At 38.1% G+C, this 23,685-nt stretch overlaps 1 protein-coding gene across 5 annotated transcripts in view; it reads right to left on the reverse strand.

The window, feature by feature from the left end:
* The window catches only part of AKAP7 (A-kinase anchoring protein 7), a 148,998-nt gene that overhangs the window by 34,149 nt on the left and 91,164 nt on the right, over nt 1–23,685 (reverse strand). The window contains exon 1 of one of the 5 annotated variants that reach the window (XM_003898188.5): nt 1,693–4,471. The exons of 2 other annotated variants lie outside the window; for them this stretch is intronic. In XM_003898188.5, the coding sequence (XP_003898237.2) occupies nt 1,693–1,741 (49 nt within the window). In that variant the 5' untranslated portion in view covers nt 1,742–4,471. Of the gene's footprint in view, nt 1–1,692; nt 4,472–6,992; nt 10,222–23,685 lie in introns of those variants that run through there. 2 more of the 5 variants (XM_017958326.3, XM_009206082.4) reach the window with 2 other exon arrangements.

A 23,685-nucleotide genomic window follows, 5' to 3' on the forward strand; every position in this document is an offset into this window, starting at 1 on the left:
AGGCTTCACTTCAGATATGGTGTTTTATCTTCATTTTTTCTTAAAGTTTGGAACTTGAGACGGTAAACCCCAAAAGCAGTATATATTACTTCCTGTCCATCAATATTAGGAAGCACCGTATGTAAAACAGAAGACTGTTCTCCAATAGTCCCTGATAATGAAGACAGAAAAGAACAAATTCCTTCTGGAGTTGAAACTTCACTTCTTCAGATGGAGCCAAAAGATGTTTACAGACAGGGAAAGAAGAGAACCAGAACAGGAGAGCAGGCACTCCAAGGGAAAATCCTGAGCAGTGGGATAGAAAGTGAAGAGGGTGGGGAAAGAATTCACTATCCCTGCATCGGCCCATGCCGAGGTTTTTCAGAGAGAAGCGTTCCCCAAGAAAAAATTCAACCAACCCAAATCTTCAGGAACTACAAATAAATCATTCTGACAACCTGAGAAGTCTTGGGCTGCCAAATGAATGCCAATGCTCTTTGTTAGAAGTGAATGATTTTGTTATAAGGTCATCTCAAGTTGTAAGAGCAGGACTGTCACATACTGTACAGTATCCTTTCACAAGTAAAATTTAGAGCACAGTTTATTGGCTCCTTGTTAACAATCAAATGTTCCACAGTTTCCAGTGTTTGGAGACTTCAGTGTTTATTCCAAAGGATTCCCCAAAGAGTTACTGTAAAAACCGTCTTATTTCCCAAGTGAACAGGTATAGCATATGTATTATTTTTTTAAACAGTCCCTGGCTAGTTTCCTGAAGAACAAGCAGCAGGAAATATAAACCAGATGTAGATCTTTCAGCATCTGAACCAGATATTATGAAATTCTATGGACCTATTTAAATTAGAATCAAGCACTGATATGACACAAATGTGGCTGAAAATTTAGCAAGTATGACTGGAAACATTATATTGAAAAGGAAGTAAAAATTCCCTATTTTGGGGCAACTAGGGTAAGGCAAACTCTATTCGGCATACTAATAAAAATGCCAGTATTCCATTTAACAAAGCTAAAATGTAAGTGAATACACATAAGCCAGTGAAGAACAAAATTCAATGCAAATGTCACCACTTTAAGTTCTCTTCTCTGGGCATAAGCAGCTGTGGAATTCAACATTCATGTAGGCAGGTTCAATGGGGTTTCTGCTAGAAGCAAAGCGGCATCACTTGTTTAGAGTGGTCTCATAGGCACACTTGAATCCCTTCCAGGAAGAACAAAGCAGGGGACACATGAAAATATCTGCAAGTGTCTAATATGTGTCATTTTAGAACAGGCTTTACCTCTCTATCTGTTACCGTTGAGCATTGCTCTGAAAATACGCCAGTTTCAGATAAGAAAAATGAAGTCTGGCTTGTACAGTATATCAAATTGAATGCAGCGATTTAAAGAAACTCAAAACTCAACTCTGACTCTAACGTAGTGTGATAAAAATGAGCTGGGAGAATACCAACAGAGGAGAATCAGAAATGAGTTTTCAGTATTTTGTATTTTTAACACAGCCCATCTACTAAGTTGCAGTACTTTTACAGTTAATTTGTAACTACACACCTACCAGTCCCTTTAAGAAACACACATTAAAAATCATAGCTGATTAGTCTGCTATCTTTCCTATTAAAAAAAGAGCAAAACTACCCCTAGAAGACAACCGCACAAAATAGTAAAGCATTTAGGATTCTGCACAGTACAAATCCCACTTACTGATTTTTCCTTCATCTCTTGAGAAAGGAAAGCAGCAAAGCTGGCCCATGGCACTGGTCCTGTCTGTCTTTCCTGGTGTTCTTCTCCGTGAGGACCCCAAATAGAAACTGCAGTTTATAGCACAGACTGCGAGCACACCCTGCCTTTTTCACTCCACAGAGCAGCACAGGCAGCTTGAAAAGCCAACGCACACGCCGCAGGGGGAGAGAAAGGAGAAGGGAACTTGCTGCCGTGAGCAAAAAAGGCTCCACCTCCAGTCCTCCAGCCTAATGCAACTGCTCTGGGACTGGCATTCAGAGAGGGAAGTGGCTATACACTCCCTAATTCTCTCAAAACTGTGAGTCCCCGGCCGTAGGTCAGTGCCATGTGTGCTGTCTGGCTATCTGCATGTCTTTAAGAATGATAGCCGAGAAAAACCACAATGAGTCCTTTCTCCTACAGACAACTGCAGTAATTACACATGAAAATTCAAACCCGAAAAAAAAAAAAAACCATATTTTCTGTCTGCTACTTAAAGAGGAAGAGCTTTCTTTTATCCACAAGAGATTGTTGTTTATGAATAGAAAACCCAAGAGAGCAGAACACTGGAACCACAACTTGTATGAAGTACCATTAACTACCTAGCAAACTGCATGAACAATAGAAATGATAGGCTAAGTGTGGGAAAAGAGGCGATCGACTGTTATCTGTACGGTACGGCATATCTTTTAAATTCCTGCTTTCTGAGATACTGCCTTATTCCCCTACTAAAGCAGTAATCAATACTATGAATTTTGAAATTATACCATCAAATATGTCAACAGCCTACAAAATTACTCAAATATAGATGCATCACTGACAAAAACATAAAAGACTAGGGCATCTTTCTGAATGAAGCCACAAGGTGATTGAGCAAATTCAGGGGCAGGAAAACAACTAATTTTAAGACAGGCTAGATTTTGAACTTTATTCCATGAAATAACAGATTTCATATAATGTTCAAAATCTGTTATCTTACAGAGATAATAGCCTTAGTTTATGACACTCTAGGAAAGAAAAATTGCCCATAGTGTCAGAAATTCCACCCCAATTCTTTCTTGCTCCTCTATTTTACTAGTTAGGCACACCTATTTCCCATGGATTAGAAGGAGAGGGAACATGATGATGCTAAACACCTCAAGTGGTTCTGAACATAGTCCACCTACTTTCATACTCATCCAAACAAAAAGAGCCTGCAGCGTGGAAAAATGAAAATTGTCACTTTTACAAATTATATTTGTTACATTTTAGAAAAAAAACAGTGAAGATGTCGACAAACACTAGTATCTGTTTTCAATGCTTTTTTTTTCTGAAAGATAGAATTTTGATAATTTTGATGCAAATATCAAAGAGTATTTGAGAGTGTCATCAAGGAACACAGTTGTTTCTATATGTCACAGGTACATTAATATGCACTTTGACTTCCAAATTAGAAATACTGTGAAGATCTATGGAATAAAAAGCAAAGATCTGACTGATTAAATTAAACTGGCAGGTCTACCCACATAATTAAAATTAACGTTCAGAGATTTATGCCTTTAAATTGCTTTCGCTTTTTCAGACTATTTAAAATGTAAATATGCTTATTTTACCTTGATTTAAAGAGGACACTCCATTCTATCATACAATGAACATTACAATTTTAAGTGAAATTCCACTTTTATAACCAGTTGTTTCTTCACAGCTTAGTGACTTATAAACAACAACTTTAAACTCTTCCATTATTCCTCCAAATTCACCAACACATGAGTGAATATAGATGTATGTTTTAAAATATAAAATGATTTTGTATATAAATGTAAAATAGTCCTAAAAGCAATAATATAAACCTTATTAAGACTACAAAGCAAATCAATGGCCTGTAATCCTAAAAATGGTAACATCAGAACCTAGAGCAAAGATTGAACACTGGAGAGGTGACACAGAATGAGGTTCTTCCCAGCCTTACCACTGCCACTAGCCAGCTAGGAAACTCCAGACAAACCCTTGGTCTTCTCTGGATCTCTGTTTCTTCATCCAGAAATAAGGCAGTAGGAATATTAGGATCCTCTATAGTACTAGCATTATATGATTTTGTGATCAAAATAACAAAGGAAATAGCCTAACAACCAGTGAACAATTATCCTAAACATTACTTTTTGTGTTCAATGAAGATGTATTTGCAGGGAACGTTCTTCATTGAGGAAAGTAACTCCTGGCATTTCCCAATCACCAGCATCGGTATAGTGATAAAACCTTTAGAGTCAGGAAACCATGGGTTTGAATCCCAGATGTCAGGTATTAACAGTTATGAAACTCATGTCTCCTTGTCGGAGTTTTGATATCTTTATCTGTAAATCAGGTAAGTTCATTATAAAGCTTTTAATTTGCGTTGCAAAATAGTATTTGAGGGGGAGGGGAAGAAGAGAACAAATTGTCTAACGGCTGTATTTATATGCACCTCAGTCTTTCTAGCACCAGGTAGCAATCTTGCCTCCTCCACTTCCAATTTTATGCCCTACTAGCAGCCATCTTGAGTTAATACTTACATATCTGGTCTCCAAACAAAAAGGTCCTCTACTCAAACCAGAGCCCAGGAGGTCAATGTTCGTGCAATAAATCCTACCAACTTAACTTTATTATTAATTATTCCCTGTTGGCACTGCTTCTGAAAATGTGCAATTAAGAACAGGTACAGGCACCATGGCTCATACCTATAATGCCAGCACGTTGGGAGGCCAAGGCAAGAGAAGCACTTGAGGCCAGGAGTGCAAGACCAGCCTGGGTAACACAGTGAGACCCCATCTCTACAAAAAAATTTTAAAAATTAGCTGGGCATAGTGGCGCATGCCTTAGTCCTAGCTACTCAGAAGGCTGAGGGAGGAGGATTGCTTGAGCCCAGGAGTTCAAGGTTATAGTGAGCTATGATCATACCACTGTACTCCAGCCTGAGTGGAGGGGTGACTAAGTGCAACCCTGACTCTATAAAAAAATAAAATGAAATATGGCTAGGCGCGGTGGCTCACACCTATCATCCCAGCACTTTGGGAGGACGAGGTGGGTGGGTCACAAGGTCAGGAGTTCAAGACCAGCCTGTCTAACATAGTGAAACCCTGCCTCTATTAAAAATACAAAAATTAACCAGGCATGGTGGTGCACTCCTGTAGTCCCAGCTACTCGGGAGGCTGAGGCAGAAGAATCACTTGAACCTGGGAGGTGGAGGTTGCAGTGAGCTGAGATCACGCCACTGTACTGCAGCCTGGGTGACAGAGCAATACTCCATCTCAAGGCAGGGGGAAAATATATATATATATATATATGAAATGTGTCATTAACTAACAGTATTTATCAAGATATTAACAAACAGTATTTAACAGTATTTATCACGAATGAAGGAAAGCTACTTTTTTCATAAGCATTAAGTGAATTAATCATAATGAAAGATAGAAAACAATGGAGAAATTCAAGACAAGAATTTGAAAACCTAACATTTATTGGACACTTAACACCAGGCACTTGAGTTTACTCATTCATTTAATCTCTAAGACAGCTCTCTGAGGACGGTGGTATTTACTATCCCCATTTTACAGGTGAAAAAAGTGAGCTCAGCAAAGTAACTTGTGTGAAATCTTTCGGAGAGTATGTGACAATAAGGGGATCTGAAACCAATCTGCCTGTCTCTACAAACCCTAAGCCACTGATCCAGAGTTCTGGATTATTCAACACAATTTGTGTGTAGACTCAGCTATATACGATATGAAACAGCATACCACAATTTCAAAATATTATGCAGAAAAAATGTTACTTAACCAAGCTCTATGGTAGTATGTTCAAAATCTTGCCTTGGTTCCTCATGTTTTGCCATCACATCCCTTTATTAATGCTGCTAGAGTAATATAATCCTATTTTAAAACAAAGGACCTAAAGACAGACCCTTTTCGGGGCTGGAGCCTAGCACTGTTGCCTGCAACATCTTGGAAAAATGACTCAATTGAGAGCACAGAAATAGCAGAATGGCCCCTGAACACGTTCATCTTCCAGGAAAAATAGCAACTTGGACCATTCACAAACATAATCACTGGCAATACTGACGACCATTTATTAGGGAATTAGCACTCTTCTCAGCAGTATATGGAGGTCTACTATAAGATTTAAAAAAGAAGGTTAACCTCGATGAGGAAAAATATCTGATATGATACTATGTTCACAAAATTAAAACCATAACCTTTCCATGCTTTCTTTTCTCCCAGGCCTGGCTACGGACAAATCATGGTTAGGACAGTTGCTTATATCTGCTATCATATTTTGGGTTTTTTATTATAATTGTTTAAAATGGCAGGAATGAAACTATAAAAAGTATGGGGTGGGTGGCAGCTGCCTCTTGTCCATGTACTTAGAACTGTCCACTCTGATTATTGTCTCTAATGGAAAAAGATAATTCTTAACTGTGACCAAAAGCTCTATTCTCTGTTAGTTAGCATCTTTTTCTACCTATAACTGAACATATATATATATTTGGAGTCAAAATAAAAAGCAAATCTTGCTGTAAGATTTTGACTCTACAAACTGTACAAATTACCAATTCTTACCAAAACTGTACAAATTGCCAATTCTTCTGAGGCTTCCAACTCATTAATTAAAGGAAATTTGAGTCTGACAACTTTTAGAGACACATGAGAAAGAAAAAAATAGTAAATATCTTTTATTCAAAAGAGAGAAGAGAAAAGAGGACATTAAATGATGAAGTGTAAAGAAAGAGAAAAACCACTTTATCCTTCCAAATTTTGGAACCAAGCCTTAGGAGACAAGATATACTTTTAAGTACAAAAGAGACAATTCAGGAAGATTTCATTACACAGCAGGTAGCCCACTCATGGAAACTGTTATGCCAAGAAATGTCATAGTTCCAGTGAAAATGTATGTAAGCTCAAGAAGTGCTTGACAATTCATGGAAACATAACTCCTGGAAATTGGGATGTTTTGGAATATACTCCAATTTTTATGTTGCCATTGGGTACCAAAAAGACAAACAATTATTCTGGGCCTGAAGAAAATTGGATGGTCATACCCAATATTACATTTTGTTTCTCTGTGTTCTTGTAGTGAAACCCCGTCTCTACTAAAAATACAAAAAAAAAAGTATCTGGGCCTGGTGGTGGGCACCTGTAATCCCAGCTACTTGGGAGGCTGAGGCAGGAGAATCATATGAACCTGGGAGGTGGAGGTTGCAGTGACTAGAGATTTCACTACTGCACTCCAGCCTGGGCGACAGTGTAAGACTTCATCTCAAAAAAAAAAAAAAAAAAAAAAAAAAAAATTCAGCTCTCAATAATCAATTCATGATAGGCATACATCTATCACCCAGACCCAAAAGATGCTCCTTTATTGCTTAGCCTCTGCTGCACCTTTGCAGTCATTTTGTAACCAAAGAGAAAGATTCTGAAACAACATAATTAAACCATAACTGAAAAACTTTATCTATAAATCTCACTGGTTAAGTCCTGTTCTTAATTACCTGCAAAAAGAATCGGCCTTAACTGTGAAATCTGGAAGCCAAGAATCTTTTTTGTTAAACCATTATTCCTACTTTAGTCATATTTTCAATAGACTTTTTACTTCTCTTTACGGTGCTTTTGTTTTTCTCTAAAACTAAAAGCTAGAGGTATTTGTATTTGAAACTGCCATATGCTATACAATTTTAACATGTATAGCAATTGGAAAGAGAATTTTTTTTCTATAAAACAGAAGACAGAAAAGCATAAGGTGCCATATACAGCATATGTACATTTAGGAAAGGGGAAGAAACAAGTAGATACCAAGAGCTACCAAAGAATTCCTTTTTCTTCACCAATCCACGAGTCATTCTAAAATCTCTGCTGATGCGTTTCTGCTTAGTGCCAATTTTCAAATGCCTACTCCATGGTTACTATTCAGTCAGTTATTTTCTATGTGTGTGGCCCAACATTTAACGGCATGTATAGTCAAAGCCTTTTCCCCGAGAAATACGGAGGAAATTTTATCTCCCTGTTTAGAGGACATACAGCAGTAGAGCACTGGATGTAAGAGGCTAAAAGAAGGGCTGACAAGTCCCAGCAGGTATCTGGACACCTCACATTTACAGCATACTCTGCTACCAGTTTAATTCCAGCCACTGTTTATTGAACACATACTACGAGCTAATATGATCATCACATAGCTCCTGTGGTAAAGTTAACTCTTATGTAAAGGGGTGCCGCCAGAATAGGTGAGAGAGCCAGGGCCCAAGGAGGGTACGAGCCCCCCCTCTGAAGTCATGGCCCTAGTGGAGCTGGAAGGAGCCCAGCATTCCCGTTGTGTCAAATCACATTGGACGGTTTTATTAACTCAAAACAGTAACAGGAGAACAAAGGTCAGTAACAGGAGAACAAAAGTCAGTAACAGTCATTTATTCTAGACATATACTGTTTAGCCCTGCTTTTTACTGTCTGACCTTTTTTCAAGCATTAATGAAATCACAAAAACTAACATGAGTTACTTTCTCAAAAACAAGTTAAATGTTTGGATGTTAAAACCTTATTTGAAAAAAAAAAAAAGAAAAGAAAAGAATAATCTACTGACCAGTATTTGTATTATCAGACATGGCTGCTTTCTTAGTCAAGTGCTTTTAATCTTTTAATGTCCTAGACCTTTCAGAGGAGAAACCAACATCCTTCACAAGAAGAAAAGAAACATATTTCAGAAACACCAACAGGGCCCAATGAGAAGATTTTACTTGTAGTTTAACAATATAAACAACAGAAAATTTGGTTCTACAATTTCTAAGTCACCGGAGGTTTTTCACAGGTCCTAATTATTCTTTATGTGGAATGCTCTCAATCTATATTTAGCTCTGAAAGTGGCCCACTGTTTGACCTTGGGCAAGACAACAGTCAGTCACATTTCATGGTATGTCAAGCTTCAAATAAAAGGACTTTAATAACTCAATATATTATTATTAAAGCTTTTTTTCCTCTAATAACACTTAAAGGGATAAGGAAGAATGAAAGTGAATCCTCGAAATAAAAGAAAATTTATTTATACCAGATAAAATGCTGTTAAATCAAGGCTGCTCTTGGCAGGTCTCAAAATCTGTCATGGTCCACCACAGCCCCGGTTGACATGCCTCCGATAGGCCCTGTCAGTATTCATTCTGATTAGTCTGTTTATGGATCCTTTTAACAACATGTGGTAACTGTCAGAACTGTCGTTTAAATATCCCACTGAATCTATTTTCTGTTCATACATTTCTTAATCCACAACTGAAATGTGTATCTGTTAGGATGCACTCAGCTGCAAATACCAAAAATTCTTGATTCATCTGGCTTAAAAATAAATGTTATTATCTCCTATAGTCCTATAAGCTATGGTAGTGTCACTCTAGAAGTGGTTAATTCAGTCACTTGACAAGATCATCACGGCTCATCCTCCTAGTGTCCCACGCTCAGCATGTGTACTTACAGTCACCCAGTGTCCAACATGGCTAAGATGGTAGCAAAGTACACCTAACACTTGACAGCTAAAAAATAGTAGTCCCTTCCCTCTAAATCTTTTTTTATCAACTCATTGGGTGCTACTGGCGTTTCTGAAATACGTTTCTTTTCTTCTCGTGAAAGATGTTGGTTTCTCCTCTGAAAGGTCTAGAGAATTAACAGATTAAAGGCACTTAACTTAGAAAGCAGCCATGTCCCATAATACAAATACTAGTCAGTAGATTAAGTATAAGAAAACTGCTGAGGTCCCCAGCAGACTTCTCACATATATTGAAATTGGGTCACACACCACTTCCTTCGCTAATCACTAGGAAGAAGAATGGAGCTAATCACCCTCAGAGCAAAAGTCAGGCCCACGTGGCTTGAGGCCCACTGTATCCCAGCCAAAACGAAGAAAATGCGCTCAGAATAGGCAAACTACTAGTGTCTGCTAGTGCTCTGTGTTTACCTTTTAATAAAAATGTGTATCTGCTTTTTGGTCAATTAATATTAAGAAAGTGATTAAAAGGGTCTATAAGTAATTTTATACAGCAAAAAAGGGGGGGAAAAGCCTAAAAAGTAAATCACTGAAAAAGAGTGTCATGCTAATAAAAAAAAAATCTATCACATACATATTAATGTATGCCACACTAATAAACAAAATTGTAATTGCTAAAATACATGGCTGGAGAACAAGTAGCAAAACTATGAAACTGCCTTTCTCTAAATCTTATTATACTAACACTGACTGCTTAGGTAAAAGCTTCCACTGATCATGATCCAAGTTGTTGGCAATGAACATATATTTGGCAGCTATGGTTCTCTGGTACCAAATATAAAACTGTGATGGTCAATTGCAGCTTCCTTTACTCATAGCCAGAATCGAGACAAAATACTCACCTGAATCATTACTCCAGTCAACAGAAGATCAAATAGAACCACAATTCATGAATTGACAAACTGTTGTTTTCTCAGTTGCTCACACTTAGTCCCTTAGGCATTTTATATAAAACATATTACAGTCAGATACAATATCAAAGGATCTCTGTGGGTTAATGAAAAAAGACAGAATTTAAACTTCATAAAGGGAAATAAAATATACTCTGTGTTTCTTTAGTCCTCATTATCTTCATTTCTACCAGAACAAGTTTCTCTGTAGAAGATGCAATCTTGAATCATACAGAGACATTTTAGGCTACTGATGTTCCACAGACCAACAAGAAACAATTAACAAATTTGTCATATGTATGGAAATAATTTCCAAAACCTTTTATCTCTATCATAGCCTCTTGTTTAAGGTCTCCATCCTTTCTGTACAATACATATCTCAGGTAACCAGCTGCAAAGCAAATCTGAAGTTCTAGGTTTCCCAAGTAACCTTCAACTATTTCATTCATACCCATAGCTTGAACTACTAACCTAATGCCACTGAATCCTATAACCGTCATATACATATATATATATATATATAATCTATGTCCTGGACCTCTCTCCTCAACAAGCCCCTTGGTTGGGCCACAACTGCTTTCATATGCCCAAAATTGAACTCATTATCTTCTTGTCACCAAAGAAGGCTCTTTTATCCTGTACCACCAACTGGTGTAGGGCACTATTGTCTACCTAGCTGTCTAAACCCCAAATCTGGGAGCCAACCTAGGGTTCTCTTCTGTTTTTCAAAATCTATCCAAAACCTTAAAATATTGATTCTCCTGCCTACCAAGATCTGCGATACACACCCCCTCCTTCTCCTTCTCCATCCACTGCAAATGCCAAGTGCAGGCAATTATCATGACCTGACTAGACTACCACTCCTGCCTACTTATTGGTCTTACTGATCCGTTTCCGGCTCCCTCTCAACCATCATGCTTATACTTTACCAGCAGAGTGTCTTTTCTTAAGCACAAATCTAATCATGTCATGTCCAGCTCCAAAAATGTTGATGGCGTCCATTCCCTACAAAATAAGATCTGAACTACTTAAAGACAAGTAATTCATGTGCAGAGTGAATTACTTACACGTCCCTGCACAGACTCCACTGGGTCGCTTATGCTGCTTTCTCAGCCTGGAAAATCTCTTTCATTTGCCCCCCTCCACACTGAACATTCTCATTTTCAGTTCAAAACTTTCCTCTTCTGTGCAGCCTGCCCTGACAATCCCTGGCAGCATTAAAAGCACCCTCACTTGGTTCCCATTAACTTCATTATGGTCATTATCACTTTAAATTGTAATTGTTTGTTTGCATGCCTTCCCACTAGAAAGTAAACTCCGAGAGCATGGCTGTGTTTGCCTACCATCTTTGATCTTCTGTACACATCATAATGCTTGGCACTTGGTACTCTCAATAGATATCTGTTCAATAAATTGCACAAATAAATTATAATAACCAAAATTGAACTGAAAAAGTTTTAAAGTAAAGGAGAAGCCTTTATGTGCACAGTGGTCAGCAATGCTTCAAATGCCAGCAGGGAGCTGTGAATGAATTGGTAACTCAGGCAGTATCAATGAATCCTAAATTCACTCTGCTAGTGTGACAACCAAGACCTGTTCACTCACTAATCATATTTCACTACCCCCATTCATATTTTAAGAGTAACTATATAACAATAAAGGATGCAACTGAATTGGATTTTAAAACAGGGCTGGAGATTGATAACTGTGTTACCTCTCTTCCAATTAATCAGATATCCAATAGTAATCAGGGTCTAGCTGTGACAAAAACTAAAATATAATTTAATGCAAAATAGAGGTTTCAAATGATAGAAGAAACTTCATGAGGCAATTCAGACCTCCAGATTAGATAACCTCATAAATGATACAATCTCTTCCATCTTAAAAGATAGTCCTTTGGGAGGCCGAGATGGGCGGATCACGAGGTCAGGAGATCGAGACCATCCTGGCTAACACGGTGAAACCCCGTCTCTACTAAGAAATACAAAAAATAGCCGGGCGAGGTGGCGGGCGCCTGTGGTCCCAGCTACTCGGGAGGCTGAGGCCGGAGAATGGCGTGAACCCAGGAGGCGGAGCTTGCAGTGAGCTGAGATCCGGCCACTGCACTCCAGCCTGGGCTACAGAGCGAGACTCCGTCTCAAAAAAAAAAAAAAAAGATAGTCAGTAAAGATATTTTACAAATCCCTTAACCCCTTGTTCTAGTGTCTTAACAATCCTTTAGAGTTCAAGGTTTTTCCTAATGCCTAGAATAGTGTACTCCTAGTAAGATTAAGGCGAAATGGACATTTTATTTTTCTTAGACTAACCCTACCATAAGTCACTCTTGAGCCTTGTTTGTCCTGGGCTTAAGAATTCTATATACAATTTGTAGCAATTCTACAACAATAATAATAGGCATCAGTTAATGAACATTGAGTATGTCTAGGCATGACGCTAAGAGATTTGCATGCATGATCTCATTCAGTCCTCATGAACTAACAACTATTATTATCCCCATTTTATAGAAGTGGTAAGTGGGTTTCGAGTCATTAAAAATGTGCAAAAAGTTGCGCAACTAAAAACTGGGAAGTGGCAGTGACCATTAGAACAAGGTCTGTCTGATTGTAGGAACTTCTGGTCGCTACGTTTTCCTCTGTAGTTTGAACTCTTTCTCTGTCTCTTTCTACTATTCTACATCCTCTCCAATGGCTCTATGTGTCACTGAAACGGAGAAGAATTTAATGAGTTTTATAAGTTTGCCTATTGTGATTTCACCACATTAGCAAGTTTTTAAAAATAACACTATATTATATAGATTTGCCAACTTTGTTTTTCTAGTCAAAAAAATTAAACCAAGTTTTTATCTTCACCTATGTATTTATATATATAACTTATGTATACAATTTTTTTTTTTTTTTTTTTTTTTTGAGATGGAGTCTGGCTCTGTCGCCCAGGCTGGAGTGCTGTGGCCGGATCTCAGCTCACTGCAAGCTCCACCTCCCGGGTTCACGCCATTCTCCTGCCTCAGCCTCCCGAGTAGCTGGGACTACAGGCACTCGCCACCTCGCCCGGCTAGTTTTTTTTTTGTACTTTTTAGTAGAGACGGGGTTTCACCGTGTTAGCCAGGATGGTCTCGATCTCCTGACCTCGTGATCCGCCCGTCTCGGCCTCCCAAAGTGCTGGGATTACAGGCTTGAGCCACCGCGCCCGGCCATGTATACAATATTTTATATTGTATAAAATTTTTATACAATATTTATTTTATTTATATACAATACAAAATAAATTTATATTTAATAAAATACAATTTAAATATTTTTTATATATTTTTATACATAAATATTTTATTTATATTGTATTTTATATTGTATACATAAGTTATATATATATACACACACACACACACATATATAAGCATCTTTACTTTTGAAATGCACCAGTGTTGATCACATGCCAATTTAAGGAAAGCATTAGGAATAATGCAAATCTTTAATAACTAGAAAACTGATGTTCTGATGTTAGGAAAGAATACCACTGCAATAAGTATTCTATATGACTAGCACTGCTATCAGTATGAATAAGTAACATTTTCTTTTTTCTTTTTTTGAGACAGTCTCGCTTTGTCCCTCAAACTGGAGTGCAGTGGGGTAATCTCAGCTCATGCAACCTCTGCCTCCCAGGTTCAAGTGATTCTTCTGCCTCAGGCTCCCAAGTAGCTGGAATTGCCTGGCTAATTTTTTTCATATCTTTAGTATAGGGTTTCGTCATGTTGACCAGGCTGGTTCTTAACTCCTGACCTCGACCTCCCAAGGTGCTGGGATTACAGGTGTGAGCCACCGCCCGGTCACTAGTGATTTCATAACACTGTATGTCAAGCACTGTGGTAAGCACTTTTAAAACATTAATAAACACTGATTAATGTGGTGAAAAATATGTTCAGAGGCAATGAGGCAATGTCATGGACTAGGTAGCCATAACTTTTGGCAACTAATAATTCATTATTATGTTAATGGCTTTGTTTGACCAGACTCTGCACTGGTCTGGTCAAATTTCATTTCATTCAAATGGTTTTATTCAACTGGTTTTTTTCATTCAAATGGTTTTATTTTTCCTGTTTATTTGGAAATCAGTATTTACCTTCATATTTTTTAGAATAAACTTCCAACTGAAGCCTCCACAAATAACTCATGAAATACCTTACTACTGCATCATTTTGGTAGTGATGCTTAATTTTCCAGATAGTTAAATTTACCACTTAGCACTGCCCCTTTAATATGCAGGGTTCCTAAGATGTCTAATATAAATCATAAGGTTTGAAACCAATAGATGGTTGGATTTTCAAAATAGCCTGAGCCACAGCTGCCACTTTGTGTTAGTATCCAGATTAATAGCTGATATACCGGTTAAAATACAGTGAGCCATCACTAAGATTAATTTTCTCAGTTATTTATCCCAAAGCTTCGTCTAACTTTGGCAGATGTAAAGAAGTAAGCTAAGAGTTCCAATTATTAGTTGCTTTTCATTTTTATTAGGGGCATATAACAACAAATTTTAAACATTTTGTTTTTAGAAGGCATGTTTCATCAAAGAAACATATAAAAGGAACACAGGATACAAAAACAAGATTGGAATTAAAATAGCATGTCAAAGGTTCCACTTTTTCAAGAACATTATACTTTTTTAGGTAGGGTGACCTAAGTCCCAGTTAAGCCAGGATAGTCTTGGTTTTCCTCTTTTATCCCAGCCTAGTAAGTAACAGATCCCCTTTTATACTTACAAGTATACCATTTAGATGATAAATCATATGGTCACGCAATTTGTATGTCATAAAATAAGGAAATACCTTGTAGTCAGCTCTTATTAAATAAATTACTCCATAATTTTAACAGAGAAAATTTCTAACTGCTAAGTTTTCAAGTGAAAAAAAAAGTGTACAGTTCTCTCAGATAATAAACAGTTTTTTCTTTTTTTTTGAGACGGAGTCTGGCTCTGTCGCCCAGGCTGGAGTGCAGTGGCCGGATCTCAGCTCACTGCAAGCTCCGCCTCCCGGGTTCACGCCATTCTCCTGCCTCAGCCTCCCGAGTAGCTGGGACTACAGGCGCCTGCCACCTCCCCCGGCTAGTTTTTTGTATTTTTTAGTAGAGACGGGGTTTCACCGTGTTAGCCAGGATGGTCTCGATCTCCTGACCTCGTGATCCGCCCGTCTCGGCCTCCCAAAGTGCTGGGATTACAGGCTTGAGCCACCATGCCCGGCCAATAAAGTTTTTTCACTGTTCCCTCTTCTAAAATGCTTGAAATAAATTCATCTTAATTGGTCTAAGTAGAGATAAAATTTTCTTAATCACATCGCTGTTAGCCTGTGTAAAGAAAGAAGAAAAAAAAAGGGCAAATGTTTTGGTCCTACCTATCATGCAAGAGACATTTCTGTATTACATCATATCTATTTCACATGATAATGATTTTTAAATGAATCATTTCACATAGATATGCTCCTGTCTGTCTGGGGTGGTTTTATACTTGTTACATTTTTGCCACATAATGCTCAAATGGAAATTAAGGAGGAGAAAAAATTAGAGTTATCAAACCAATTCATATTTGACATGGAGACAGCCTAATAGCCATCAAAATTAATTTATTCAAAGAAAGTGTTGAAAATATTGATCAAAATTAAGTTAGCTATCTACAGATTACATTTTTTCATGGTTTCCTTGGACCCACGAACTAAAGCAGAGGTTTCTTTTAACGTTTTTGACCTCAGGACTCCTTTATACTCTTCAGAATGACTGGCAACACCCCTACCCACCCACCTAGAGGTTTAGTTTGTGTGGGTTATATTCATAAACATTTACTAAATTAAGATAATTGTGGATATGCTTTGATACGATACCAAAACATGGTAAGTTATAGTTTCTTCAAGTTTAGTTGCAATGTAGAATCTTAAAACATACCAAAGAACTTTTTATACTCTACATTCAGATCTATTGATCTATCTTGAATTTTCAATGGATCTTTCTCCATGCATGACTTTGTAGTAACATGTATGCCATAAAAATCCTAGAAGAAAACCTAGGAAATACCCTTCTCGACATTGGCCTTGGCAAAGAATTTTTGGCTAAGTCCCCAAATGCGATTGCAACAAAAACAAAAACTGACCAGTGGGGACCTAATTAAATGGCTTCTGCACAACAAAAACTATCAACAGAGTAAACAGACAACCTACAGAATAGGAGAAAATATTTGCAAACTATGTATCCAACAAAGGTCTAATTTCCAGAAATTGTAAGGAATTTAAATCAACATGTAAAAGAAAAAAACCCATTAAAAAATGGGCAAAGGACATGAACAGATACTTCTCAAAAGAAGACATACAAGTGACCAACAAATACATGAAAAAATGCTCCATGTTGGTGATCATCAGAGAAATGCAAATCAAAACTGCAACGAGATATCATCTTGTACCAGTCAGAATATCTATTAATAAAAAGTCAAAAAAACAACAGATGCTGCTAAGGCTGCAGAGAAAAGGGAACACTTACATACTTTTGGTGAGAATGTGAATTAGTTTTGCCACTGTGGAAAGCAGTTTGGAGATTTCTCAAAGAATTTAAAACAGAGCTACCATTCAACCCAGAAATTCCATTACTGGGTATATACCCAAAGGAAAATAAATTGTTCTACCTACAAGACACATGCACTCGTATGTTCATCACTGTGCTTGCTATTCACAATAGCAAAGACATGGAATCAACCTAGGTACACATCAATGGTGAACTGGATTAAGAAAATGGGATACATACACATCATGGAATACTACACAGACATAAAAAAGAACAAAACCATGTCCTTTGCAGCAACATTAAAAACACATTAATTAATATCACCCCCATCTCCTTAGAATAGTCTTTAAGCATGGCTTGGCAAAGGACATAAGGAAACTTTGGGGAGTAATGGAAAGTTCAGCATCTTGAAGGCAATAATGATTTCGCAGGCTATGGATATATGTAAAAACTCATCTAGTTGTATACTTTTAAGTATGTGCAGGTTTTGCATATAAGTTATACCTCATAGAGAATGTGATAGATAAAAACAAACTGGGAGGTCAGGCATGGTGGCTCAGCCCTTTGGGAGCTCAGCACTTTGGGAGGCCAAGGCGGGTGGATGACTTGAGGTCAGGAATTCAAGAACAGCCTGGCCAAGGTGGTGAAACCCTGTCTCTGCTAAAAATACAAAAATTAGCCAGGTACTGTGGTAGGCGCCTATAATCCCAGCTACTTGGGAGGCTGAGGCAGGAGAATCACTTGAACCTAGGAGGTGGAGGTTGCAGTGAGCCAAGATTGCACCACTGCACTCCAGCCTGGGCAACACAACGAGACTCCATCTCCAAAAACAAAAAACTGGGAAAATGAAGTTCATTAACCTACTGTGTGCTTTGTCAAGCAACTGATAATATATGCGAGTTTTCCAAAATTTCTATTTTTGCTTGAAAGCTTGAATTTTATGAGTAGCAGTAAATAATGTTAGTTGTTGTACTCGCTGTGACAAGTTTACTTGTTTATTTGCAAGAAAATGCCTGTCAACACCCAAGTATGAAAACAATAGTTTGTCCTTCAATCATTCTTCAAGAAAAAATGGTGTTCCATGGACGAAAGTGGCTACTTTAGCTCACAGCTTAAACAATCATATAAACACGTTTCTTTGGGTCAGCCTACTTCAATATGCACCAAAAGTGCCTCATGCATACCTCCCATTTTTGTTACACAGAATATTAGAAATATATATACTTAGAACTTGAGATTAAACACAATTAGCAATTTTTACTACTCAGCAAGAACATTCTTATAAGAAACTGCCTTTAAAAATTTTTTTTCTAGTTGCAACTGTCGAGATTTATACTGGTCATACACAGTTTTACTCACCATTGCTTTTGCATGTAAATGTTAACCCAGTGGAAAAGACAAATAATGTCTTATTATTTTTACAAAAATAGTTTTGTCCTCGCTGACCCCCTAAAAGTATCTAAAGGACCACCAGACCCATGGACCAAATTCTAAGAACGGGTGAATCTAAAGCATATTTTAAAAGAATTTAAAACCCAGGCCGGGCACGGTGGCTCACACCTGTAATCCCAGCACTTTGGGAGGCCGAGGCAAGAGGACCACTTGAGCCCAGGAGTTTAAGACCAGCCTGGACATAGGGAGACCACGTCTCTACAAAAAATAAAAATAAAAAATAAAGTAAAACCCAACAAAAGTATAGCCTTGTAAATGATTAGAATACTAAATCATGTATAAGATAAGCACAATGAGGCACATTTTCCTACTGCAAAAAGCAAATTAAAAAAAAGGAAGGCATTCATGCACATATCTACTGCCAATGCCCCTCTCCACTAAGTGAGCATATGGCATTTAAGCAATACACACATTTTCAAATTCAATATTTTCAAATTTTATTATTTATCAAAGGTCCAGGTTTAAGGATTCTAGAAAGCTCAAAACCTTTTTTTCTTAGATATGCCTTTCACCCAATGAAAAAATTAATTTCCTTCTCCTCTTATGCCTTCCTGCAGCATCAAACAATGGTTACTATCTTCCATAAAGGAGATCCCCATGCCTACATACTAAAACTGGGCAACATCCATCCAGATGTGGGCAACTCATCTCTGCCCTGGCCCCTAAGGGTAAAGGAGCACTGAAGATAAAGACGTCAGAGTCAGAGTTGAGGGTCTCCTCAGTCAAAAGGGACTCCAACCTCAGAAGCAAGGCAAAAGGTCTTTTCTTTTTGGCTGAACTACTGCCCTCATATGACTACTAGAAATGCCTGGGTGAACCATGACAAGCCTTTTAAGACCAACAAGCCTTTTAAGACTGATCTGGCCGGGCGCGGTGGCTCAAGCCTGTAATCCCAGCACTTTGGGAGGCCGAGATGGGCGGATCACGAGGTCAGGAGATCGAGACCATCCTGGCTAACACAGTGAAACCTCGTCTCTACTAAAAATACAAAAACTTAGCCGGGCGAGGTCGCAGGCGCCTGTAGTCCCAGCTACTCGGGAGGCTGAGGCAGGAGAATGGCGTGAACCCGGGAGGCGGAGCTTGCAGTGAGCTGAGATCCGGCCACTGCACTCCAGCCTGGGTGACAGAGCGAGACTCCGTCTCAAAAAAAAATAAAAATAAAAAAAAAAAAAAAAGACTGATCTAGGCTGTCTGAGTGTCTTAAGGGTAATTCTCAAAAAGCAAGGACATCTGAAGAATAAATTCATTGACTCTACTCACTCAGAATTATCCTTAGTGTTCAGCCCATAAAGTCTGAGCATGATATCCTGTTGTTCTGGCCTATTTAGAATTGGATACGTCCTGACTAAACTACAGCTATATGGCACTGACTTATCTAGAACTCTTTCCTGGTCTATCACCATGTCAATGGAGATCTTTGCTTCTTCCATTTAGTTTATGCCCAACCCCATCCTCCTCCCGGCCTCTTATGCTACAGTCTCAAATTAATTAAAGGTCTTATCTTTAGGACTCATTCCTGTGTTGTTATGTAGAGTATTAAACATCATCTCTTTTTTTTTAGTGTATGTGTTGCTGAAGCGAGCACAACATCATTCTCTTTTTATCTCACATTTATCTACTCAGTATTACACATTCACTGCCTCAGTGCATGTAGCTATGTCCATCCGCTCACCAACTCCTCATACCCGCAAACCTAGCAACCTCCCACTCTGCAGCTTCCTCAGCTAACTCAACCATAGATTCAATCAAAATGTTGTCTATCACTATTAATGCCTCCACCCTGCCTCCCAATCCATTGCTTCTCTTTCATTGTATCAGGTTGGTGCAAAAGTAATTGTGGTCTTTGCCATTAAAGCAATGAAGTCAATTGCTCCAGAAAGTCTCCTTTCTCTATTAACTATCGCTCTGCTCCTCAATCTCATCCCATTCAGCTGAATTCTGCTACTCCCCTATCCCCCTACTCTCCTACTAAACAGTAAAATTATAAGCTTCCACTGTGTCCTATCAAATCCCATTATTGTTATAGACAAGTCCTATTCCTCTATTCCTCCTCCATTTCTCAGACATAGTCTTTGCTGTCCGGTGATTCTGTATCACTCTTAAGGACTATGTCTTATACTTCTCTGTATCACATGATACCAAAGAGAGAAGTAGGCACATTGTACATGTTCAATAACATTCATTAATGTTGAATAATAATAATTAAGTAAAGAAACAGTGTTCCCAGAAAATAATTCTGTTTCTACCTCTGCTTGTAGAAGTTATAAATACACTGGACTGCAAACAAACAAACAAAAAATTCTAGACCCTTCCAAATTCCCCACTGCCTCCTGTAAGATATGTCTGACAGCTGAAAGTAAACTAGTCTTTGCAAGCACTAAATTGCTCATCAATCTTACAAAAGGTGTCATTTAGTCAATTACATTCCCAAGGGAAATATAAATGGAACATAGCTGCCTGAGAAAAATTAATTCACCCAACTCGAGTAAGTAGCTCACAGAGAACAGCTTTCATAATCCTAAAATATTTCATTCCTGAACCATATTTCGTTCCTGGTTTTTACCAAAAAGAAGTAGGGTTTTCACTTTTTTATTAATTATTTGAATTTTAACTGATTAGTGCAGTGTGGTTTGACAAGTAGGTATGATATCACCCAAAGCTTTCAGCATGAAACAACTAAAACGTACCTTTTCTTATATCTGAAAATATGAATGTTGCCACCATATCCTACCAAATTCTCCTAATACTCCACATAAAGGTATACAATGGCAGAAGATAAAGAGGAAAATGTTCACCATAGAAACGTAAAGTAGGCAACAGCTGGCAAGAGGTACAAACTCAGATGCCCTCAGGAGTCAAGTAGGCAGTGTAAAGGTAAACAGATTTGTACAAGAACAACAGGGTAAACAGGATAATAAAAGATAGCTATGCTCAAGGTCACAATGCCTATTACTCCATCCAGGAAATTGTAGTGCCATGCAAGAATGTGAGACCAATGTGGTAATGTGGGCACCTCTTCTGATTGTTCAGAAGAAAGTAGAAATCCAGATTTAATGTAAGATCACACTAGTATCAGCAAGTAATTCAAATTATAAAAAAAGAACAAAAACCCCTGTTCCAATCAAGTACATGTAGGGCTGCTAATCTGTGATTTCTGAGACACAAAGAAAAAGATTGATGGGGTGTAAAAGAAATCCTAGAAAATAATTTCTTATTTATTTATTTATTTATTTATTTTTTGAGATCGAGTCTTGCTCTGTTGCCCAAGCTGGAGTGCAGTGGCGTGATCTTGGCTCACTGCAAGCTCCGCCTCCCTGGTTCACGCCATTCTCCTGCCTCAGCCTCCCAAGTAGCTGGGCCTACAGGTGCCCGCCACCACACCCGGCTAATTTTTTGTATTTTTAGTAGAAACGGGGTTTCACCATGTTTGCCAGGATGGTCTCAGTCTCCTGACCTCGTGATCCGCCCGCCTCGGCCTCCCAAAGTGCTGAGATTACAGGCGTGAGCCACCGCACCTGGCAAGAAAATAATTTCTAAAACTAAATCTCTACTTCATGTGCACTAAAAATGAATAAATTAATGGATAAAATTTAAAATGCATAAAATAGAACTGGATTTATGAGTTTCTCCTGTGTGTATGAGAACTTATATTAATGATCATATCAGGTAAATTAAAAGCCTAAATGGAAAAACAAAAACAAAAAAAAACTAAAAGAAAACATGAATGAATACACATCAAATCTTTGGTTTGAAGATAATTTCATAATGGTCATGATATAAATCACAGAAGAAATTTTCACCTATAATTTGATAAAACTTAACACTTAATATAAAAAATTCCTTGTCCAAAATTAAAAGCAACATAATACTTGGAAAATATCTGAAGCCAATACGGCAAACAAAAGGCTAGTATCTTTACTCTCAACTCATATATTGGTAACAGAATTCAGAAGAAGGAATCCCAACTCCTTATGGATAAGGATGATTTGTGTTTACCAGTTCCTAACTCAGTTCAAAGCAACGTATCCTGTGGGACCAGGGCTGAGACAACCACAAAATCCACATGGGCTTCTAAGGGGAAAACAAGCACAATAAGATGAGCTCCAAAAAAAACTTAAAAAGCCCTAGAGGAAATTGAGGGTCACAGAAGACCAAATACAAGAATTCACTCCCAAGGAATCACAGAACTTTTTAAATATGAAAAGAACTTTAAAAAATGCCTATATTGAAATCCTCAAAGACATGACAGAAGAAATAATATCCATGAAGCAAAGAATAGAACAGGAAAATATGAAAGTGAATCAACTGGAGGCTGGGCACAGTGGTTCACGCCTGTAATCTCTGCACTTTGGGAGGCTGAAGTGGGTGGATCACCTGAGGTCAGGAGTTTGATACCTGCCTGGCCAACAAAGCAAAACCCTGTCTCTATTAAAAATATTAAAAAAAATTAGCCAAGCATGGTGGTGTGCACCTGTAGTCCCAGCTACTCAGGAGGCTGAAGCAGGAGAATCACCTAAACCCAGGAGGTGGAGGTTGTGGTGAGTCGAAATTGAGCCACTTCATTCCAGCCTTGGGTGACAGAGCAAGACTCTGTCTCAAAAAAAAAAAAAAAAAAAGTGAATCAACTGGAAACCTTACAAATGCAGCATATATACTCACTGATTTTTTTTATAAGATGTCTTAAATGGTATAAACAGAGATGGTTAAAGAGAAAATCAGTAACTTGTAATCTAGCACTCTCCAAGAATGTACCATTAACAAAGATAGGAAATATGCAAATCTAATGAGGGCTAAATTATCTCCCCAGAAAAATTCACACATGTACCTACGTACAAAGTTTTATGAACAATATCAGGAAGTTCTCAGGGTCCCTGAGGCCCAACTTCTATCCTAGAACTCTGAATAGTATCTTAAGATCAGAAATCTGGGCCGGGTGCGGTGGCTCAAGCCTGTAATCCCAGCACTTTGGGAGGCCGAGACGGGCGGATCACGAGGTCAGGAGATCGAGACCATCCTGGCTAACACGGTGAAACCTGTCTCTGCTAAAAAATACAAAAAACTAGCCGGGCGAGGTGGCGGGCGCCTGTAGTCCCAGCTACTCGGGAGGCTGAGGCAGGAGAATGGCGTGAACCCGGGAGGCAGAGCTTGCAGTGAGCTGAGATCCGGCCACAGCACTCCAGCCTGGGCGACAGAGCGAGACTCCGTCTCAAAAAAAAAAAAAAAAAAAAAAAAAAAGATCAGAAATCTGTCCCACTTCTTAATGTATACTATAAAATGTTGGCTCAAGCCTCAAGAAATTGACATTAAATTTGAGCTAGGATCAAATCAAAGGGAAGCTAAACCAAGGTAAGCCAATTAAATCTGATTGAGAAATAAAACAAAGTATCCCAAATCTAATATTGTTATAAAATATAGGTAAGATTGACAAAATCGATAATTATTTATAAGCAAATGAATTCTAGTGTACATTAAACTTGGTTAATTATAACAATAAATTATCACTTTAGAGGCACATATGATTTTGAAATTTATATTGTCATTGCCAAATGTGACCCACAAAAGCATTTGTAATA

This window comes from Papio anubis, chromosome 6 (assembly GCF_008728515.1).
Source record: "Papio anubis isolate 15944 chromosome 6, Panubis1.0, whole genome shotgun sequence".
NCBI classification, from domain to species: Eukaryota; Metazoa; Chordata; class Mammalia; order Primates; family Cercopithecidae; genus Papio; species Papio anubis.